General features: G+C 54.7%; 1 protein-coding gene across 1 annotated transcript in view; it reads right to left on the bottom strand.

The window, feature by feature from the left end:
- Positions 1 to 777: 777 nt before the first annotated feature.
- The window catches only part of LOC102867912 (zinc finger protein 426-like), a 14,305-nt gene continuing 7,347 nt past the window's right edge, over positions 778 to 7,735 (bottom strand). The window contains exon 4 of the mRNA XM_006897967.1: positions 778 to 1,808. Coding sequence (XP_006898029.1) covers positions 778 to 1,808 — 1,031 coding nt within the window. The remainder of the gene's footprint in view (positions 1,809 to 7,735) is intronic.

Raw genomic sequence — 7,735 nt, 5'->3', positions numbered from 1 at the left:
AGTTTGAACCACTGCATCCCAGTTCACAGCCCAGCTCTCATCCGCCCTTGCCATGGTGGGGTGGGGGCCTCCACGGCCACCTCTGAACCCCAGTGACAGTGCAGGGATCCTGATTCAGCTGCCCAGGAGAACAGAGCAGAGCAGCCCCCCTGAGTTTTAAAGGCTGTAAGCTGCTATGGGAGCTCTGGTAGCCTATAGCAAGATGCTGTGCTGCAACCCCGAAGGCACGCGGTTCGAGGCTACCAGGTGCTCGGGGAGAGTATGGGCAGTCTCCTCCCGTCGGGTCAAGTGCCTCTAAAAACTTGCTGGGGTCTGCTGCGGGTCAGTCCACGGCCATCACCTCTATGAGGGTGGACTACCAATCCCTCTCCCACGGAGCGCCTGGGGGGCTGAACTGAGGGCGAGCACTGCACAGACAATGACACTGAACAGCCTTTAGAGGCTTGTGTTGGGAACCAAAATCTGAAAACAGGCCTCGCCTAACTGCCCAGTATGGATTCGGTTCTGATCCTGGCACCCCGCGTGTCAGACGTGGAACTGCTCCCCGGGGCTTCCTCAGCTCTGATCTCCACTTGGGGAGATGGCCAAGCCTTTCTCCCTCGTGCTGGCTGGACTTCGGAGGCCAAGGCAGGCCAGTCTGGGCCCATCCCGACCCGGCACCCATTCCGGCTAAGTCAGGGGCAGAGGCAGGGCAGCGTCCCGTCTGCGGCGCCTGCCTTTCTCCCTCGTGCTGGGGGGCTTTGCATGCCAAGGTGGGCCAGTCTGGGCCCGTCCCGGCTACGGCAGGGGCAGGGGCAGGGGCAGCCTCCCGTCCGCACTGGCCCGCAGGCCGCCATCCGAGGGCAGCCGTCTGCGCGTGGCCAGCGGCGCGGTGCGGCTGAAGGGCCGGGTGCGCTGCGCACAGGCGAGGGCCTGCTCGCGCGCGTGCGTCTGCAGGTGCTTGCGGAAGGAGGAGGTGTCGATGAAGGCCTTGTCGCACTGCGGGCACGGGTAGGGCTTCTCGCCCGTGTGCGTGCGGCTGTGCACCACGAGCGACGAGCTCTGCACGAAGGCCTTGCCGCAGCGGCCGCAGCGGTAGCGCTTCTCGCCGGTGTGCGTGCGCACGTGGCGCCGCAGGTTGGACGAGTGGCCGAAGACGCGGCCGCAGTCGCCGCAGGCGTAGCGCTTCTCGCCGGTGTGCGTGCGCACGTGGCGCCGCAGGTTGGACGAGTGGCCGAAGACGCGGCCGCAGTCGCCGCAGGCGTAGCGCTTCTCGCCGGTGTGCGTCCGCTGGTGCACGCGCAGGTAGGAGCTGCGGCTGAAGGCCTTGCCGCAGGCCCCGCACGCATAGCGCTTCTCGCCCGCGTGGATCTGCGTGTGCACCGTCAGGTAGGAGCGAGTGCTGAAGCGCTTGCCGCACTGGCCGCACGTGAAGGGCTTCTCGCCCGTGTGCGTCCGCAGGTGCGTCTTGAGCGACGACTGGTGGCAGAAGGAGTTGCCGCAGCGCGGGCACGCGAAGGGGCTCTGGCCCGAGTGCGTGCGCAGGTGCCGCCGCAGCGACGACAGGTGGTAGAAGCCGCGGCCGCACTGCTCGCACCCGTGCGGCTTCTCCTCGTCCGTGGCCGGGCCGGGGCTCCAGGTCAGGCCCGCGCCACCGCGCGCCGCCTCTGTCCACGGGCCGTTCTCGGGGGGCCTGGCCGCTGCCGAGGGCGCTGGCGTCTGCTGCGAGGGGAGAGGGGAGAGCAGGGGCTTTCCGTCCATCTCCGTCCACCTGCCGCCGACCCAGAGGCTGCCAGTCCACCCCCACCCGCGCAGCCGCACCTGGCCACCTGTCGGTAATGCAGGCATGTGCCGCGAGCCGGACCACTCAGCTGACCATTCAGCGGGTCTCAGGGGCAGTATATCACAAGGAGGGCTACCTGCCTTCCTCCCTCAAGCCATCGGCCTTGGGACCCCTGGGGACAACGGACAGATGGGCGAACCATCTCGACAGCTCGACTGGACAGACTTGGCTATGGAGAACCTCTCACCAAGTTGCTTTTATTGTTGCTGCGCACCAACCAGTCGGAGCTAACCCATGGCTGACCCTCCTGCGGTTTTCAGAGGCAGTAAATTACAGGAGAGGAGACTGCCCATCCTTCTCCCACAGTGCAGCTGATGGATTGAACCGTGTGCTTTTGGAACTGCAGCCCAGCTTCTTAGCACTAGGCCAGCAGAGCCCCTAAGGTCCCCTCAAGTCCACTAGGACTCATAAGGACAAAAGCTGGGAAGCCTGGCCTCTGGCACCATTCTCACAATCCCCTCCTCGCTCCTTCCTCCTGAGGAGTCTCATTTTCACTTAGGAAAGTGAGAAAAGGCGCATTTATGGGGAAGCCCCACGGGGGAACAAAGGCTGTGAGAAGAGTCTGGGGCCGAGGTGGCAAGCTGTGGAACACTGCCACATTCCTTACGTGACATCTGTCTATGCCTGCTTTCATGCTGCCCCAGCAGACCGAACTGTGCCCACAGAGGCCTCTCCTTCACTGAAGGTCTGTGGTCCTTTCTCCTCGGCTCACACTGGCACTGCTTTCCTCCTGAGGTGTGGGGAACAGAAGCCCCCCACCTCGAGCTGCCCTCCTGTAACCCGGCTCACTGCCTCCTCTTTGTACAAAGGGCCAGTACCCAACCCTGGAGACCTTACCATGTGCGTGCCTCGGGATGGAGTTTCTCCCAGCATATTCTGTCTAGAAGTCGACTCTTTGGTGATGAGGTGAGTCTTCCAATCTGAAGTTAAATGAACCAAAAAAAGTTTTAAGTTCTTAGAAAGTGGTATGATGCTTCACACCATAAAGAGAAAGGGAGTTCATTCAAAAGCTGGACTGTGGATTTTTAACAGACAGTTTTCTCCAGAGAAGAATGAGAAATTGCCCAGAGCCCCAAAAAAGATGTTCATAGCTGGGCAGGAGCCCCAACGCTGACCCTGATTCGGGTGACCCTGTGCGTCGGCAGCTGCTACCACGCTGACCCTGACTCGGGTGACCCTGTGTGTCGGCAGCTGCCACCACGCTGACCCTGACTCGGGTGACCCTGTGTGTCGGCAGCTGCCACCACGCTGACCCTGACTCGGGTGACCCTGTGTGTCAGTGGAATGGCGCTCCAGAGGGTTTTCAACAGCTGATTTTTCTGACGTCGGGAGCAAGGCCTCTCTTCCAAAGTGCCCCTGGGTGGACTTGAACCTCTAACCTGTGGGTCAGCTCTGAGCGTTTTAACAGTGTGCCTCCCCCAGGGCCTCCATCAGCCACTGCCGTTGTTACTGGCGCTGTCACGTTAACAGCCACAGAGCACCTTCCATGCGGCAGAACGAAACCCTGTCTCACCCGGCACCATCCTCACAATCAGCCAATCAAAACCCCGGGCCAAGGCTGCCAGGGGTGGGAAGGAAGAGGGGAGTGAAAGGCAATAAACTGATAACCAGGTGAAGAGAGGGCACTACAATAACAGGCTGATCAGACATTGCAGTTAAACACATTGACCAATTCTAATTAATGTTAGGAAACAAATTGTGAATGAGTGAATCAATGAAGAACCTGTATGATTTGTAAACGTTCCCTCTCGCATCACCCCCCCCCACACACACACACACACTCGGCGCCCTGGAAGCTGCTCCTTCACATCTATTAGGAGGGCTGTGAGCAGACAGACAGACAGACAGCTACTGGTATCAGTGAGGACGTAAGAAAGTGGGACCTTCGCTGTGGGCCTGGCGGGAATGAGAGAGAGCTGGCCAACAAGAGCCAGCCACCAGCATCAGAAGCAGTTCAGCAGCTCCTGAGAAGGTTGAACATGGAGGAACCACCAAGGCCCCTGGGGTCCTACAGCTGGTGAGTCGGCCAGCCTCTCTGAGAAGCAGTTCGGCGGCTCCTGGGAAGGTTCAACACTGAGGAACCACCAAGGCCCCAGGGATCCTACACCTCGCATGTCTTTACCCACGAGAATGGAACGTCTGAGTCCGCCCGATCTGTGCGCCAAGGACAGCGGCACCACTGGCCGTCACCAGGCCACCTGCATAGTAACATCCAGCTCAGAACTAAATGTGCATTTCTAAAACCAAAGGGCTACACCTAGTGCTGTCCAGGCGCCCGGGACCCCAGCGCCACTCCACTGGGCGGCCGAGGCTGTCCATCATGATGAGACTGCCCATCTTTCTCCCTCGGAGCTGCTGGTGGATTGGAACCATCAACCTGTCCATTGGCAGCCCAAGAGGAATCAGGCCACGAGGGCTCCTCTTCTAGATCACAGAATGTTGTTTTTGTCGTTGTTGCTGTCATGGGGGTTCTAACTCAGAGGGGCCGTGTACGTGGAAAAAAGCCTGCCTGGCCAGGAGCCCCTCACAGTCGCCATCTGAGCCATGTTGCGGCCACATGTCGGTCCAACCCACTGAGTCTTCCCCTCGTTGGCCGACCTTCCTCTTTACCAAGCACGATGGGATATTCCTGGGTGGTAGAAAGGAATGTGAATGGACTTAAAACACCTTGCTCACTCAATGAGAGAAGCCAGACTTTCCACCACACGGCCTCTGAGTCCATTACCTGCACTGTCCACATCAGGCAAAGCCACAGACAGGGATCGCAGGGATGAGGACGGGGGAGCACAGGGGTGAGAGGAGAAAGGCGAGGGGTTTCCATCAGGATGATCAAAGTGGCCTAAAGTTGAGAGGACCCAAACTGCTACATAGTATTAACCGGAAGGAAAAAACAAGAAAGGATAAGGATAAAGGTGAATCAAAACAGCACAGCCAAGAGGGCTCTTTAAAATGTGGGGATGTGATGTTAGCTTAAAAGTTGGCTTTTCTTCACTTTACCAAAGAAGGCATTCAGATGGCAAACAAGCACATGAAGAAATGTTCAAAATCTAGCGCTGAGAGATGCAAATCAAAACAACTATGAAATATCATCACCCCCCAGTAAGAATAGCAAAATTTAACAGAATAGCAAACATCAAATGCTGGTGAGGTTGTGGAGAAACTGGAACCCTTATTCACTGTTGGTAGGAGTGTAAAATGGTGCAACCATTGTGGAAGGTGGTGTGGCGCTTTCTCAAGAAGTTGCAAACAGAAATACCATTTGACCCAGCAATTCCATTACTGGGAATTTAGCCTAAAGAAACCATAACTGCCACCCAAGCAGATATATGCACAGCCATGTTTATCACGGCTTTGTTCACAATAGCAAGGAATTGGAAACAACCTAAGTGCCCATCAACAAACGAATGGATAGAGAAGCTCTGGTATATTCACACAACAGAATACTATGCTACACTGAAAAACAAGGAACTCATGGACAATTATGCAAAATGGGTGACCCTGGAGGACATTGTGCTGAGTGAAATATCTCAGTCACAAAAGGACAAATATTGCTTAGGGCCACTGTTGTAAAATGAGACTGACATTAGGGTTGAGGGAAGACAGAAAAGGAGGGGAGGAATGATGTATTCTGCATTGAAACAGATGAGGGAGAAAACTTTTTTAAAGGGATATATGATTGGGTATTATTGTCATGACAGGAGTCCAGAGTGAAGGCTGCATAGTGGAGTGGACTTGGGGGGAGGGATTGCATACCAATGAAAGAGTTTTTCTTTTCAAGGAGAAGAGTGAATGGGGGGCAGGAAGAAAAGTACAAAAATGAATTACTGGAAATCCTAAGTCTTTGTAAACTTTCATTAAAATTAAAAAATAGTTGGGTTTTTCTACCCATTATGTTAGCTCCCTCTGGTCTCCAGTTAACTGCAGACACATGATCTTGCAAATCATCAACAGCTGTGGGGACAGGAGATGTGAGGGAGAGAGAGAAACAGAGACAGAACGGGGGGGGGGTAGAGACAGAGTGAGAGTGAGTGAGAGAGTGCATGAGTGGCAGGACTTGAGGGAGACTGCAGTGAGATCCTGGTGAGAGGGCAAGACCGTGGTGATGGTAGTGAGGAGACTGTGGCATTGCTGTAGGGAAACTGTGACAAGGTGTAACCAGAGGAGCCTTGGGATAAAGGCCCCAGTTAAGGGTTTTGTTCTTCTTGCTGGATGATGGAAGGAATAGTTGACTGCTGAGCTGAAACTGGAGCCTGGTCTAATTAAGGAATTGAGCCTTGGGACTGTTGGGCTAAAACCTAGATTTGCACTGGGTGATATTCTTTGCTTCCAATTTATTTCCCCAGTAAACCCCACATTTAGTACCAAACTGTGAAATCATGAGTAAAGTCTGTGAGTCAAGACAAATGTCAAATCCAGTAACTGGTGGAAACAGGTGCAGGAGCACGGGGGATGGCACGTCCGACCTAGCTCTCTGCTGTTTGGACATTACTGATGGGGACTGTTCCCCTTGTGAAGCAGGTACAAGCCAGACTCGGCTACCCCACTGTTGGATCTACTCTCTTCACAGAGGAGCTCCCTGGGACCACCATCCACACTCGCCAGCCACCAGGGCTTCAGCTGGAAGACCCTCAGTAGCTCCCTGGGGCCCCATCCTGCCGTTCTAACACAGGTCTCAGCTGCGGACAGAGAGGGCTGTCCTGCATCCTGATACTCCTGGGGTATAACACCTATCTGTCACTTTGTTGTACCAGGGGAGTGATTTGCATGTTGCTAAGGAGCTACGCTGGCTTAGTGCTAGGAACCTGTGCTGCCAGCCCTATGGTTGTTGTTGTTATGTGTCATCGAGTCGCTTGCGACTCATAGCGACCCTATGTACAACAGCCCTAAACTCTGCTCTATCCTGTGCCAATTGCACCGTCTCTGACACTCCCATCCCGATTATCCCAGTCACTGAATCAATCCACCTCATAGAGGGCCTTCCCCTCCTGCGCTGTCCCTCCACCCTCCCAAGCATGATGTCCTCCTCCAAGGACTGGTCTCTTCTAGCCACCCGGTTTAACCCTTTCCAGGACAAATCTGTTTGTTTTCCTAGCAGTCCATGGTACCCTCAATACTCTTCTCCAGCACCATAGCTCAAAGGCATCAATTCTCCGTCTGTCCTCCTTGGTCATTGTCCAACTCTCTGATGCATAACAAGTGACTGCAAAGACCATGGCCTGTATCAGACGCACCTTAGTCTCCAACCCTGTGGAGCAAGGTTCAAATCCACGAGCTGCTCCATAAGAGGAAGATATCAGACAGTCTTCTCCCATGCAATTTAAAGCCTACAGAAACCCACTGGAGGGTTAGCTGTGAGTCGGTTCTGACACAGTAACAACCTTATAGCTTAAGGTGTGTGTATGTGCTCGTTTGTGTATCGTTTGCTCTTGTAACTACAGAACGTCTGCCAGTGGCTAAACTGGGGTCCCCGGTGGGTCACTGCAATGCTGGACAGCTTTGCCACCGGTATTTGAAGCATGAGCAGGGTCACACATGGCTGACAAGTGTCACTAGAGTTCTCAGATTAAGACAGACTAGGAAGCAGGCTGTCCATGTCTGAACTGACAGGCCTCTGAAAAACCTATGATCAAAAGAGGAATACAGGTAACTACAGTATTAGAGATGGAACCGAGATTGACAGTCGCTCAGAAATGAGGAGAAACAAGTGCACGTATCAGTCGGTACCTCGAGGTGGAAGAAAAAATACTGTAAAAGACCATTACTGTAAAAACAGAAGCATAGGCGAGCTCTGGTGGCCTAGTGGCAAGAAGCTGCACTGCAATCTGAGAGGTGAGCGGTTCAAATCCACCAGATGCTCTGCTGGAGAAGGAGGGACAATCTCCTCCTGTACCAGTCAGATCTGATTTGATGGTA

The sequence above is a fragment of the Elephantulus edwardii genome, unplaced genomic scaffold, assembly GCF_000299155.1.
Source record: "Elephantulus edwardii isolate Elephantulus edwardi_28Jun2011 unplaced genomic scaffold, EleEdw1.0 scaffold00217, whole genome shotgun sequence".
In the NCBI taxonomy this organism is placed as follows: domain Eukaryota; kingdom Metazoa; phylum Chordata; class Mammalia; order Macroscelidea; family Macroscelididae; genus Elephantulus; species Elephantulus edwardii.
The sequence above is the reverse complement of the archived record's forward strand: the minus strand, read 5'-3'. Positions and strand labels throughout refer to the sequence as shown.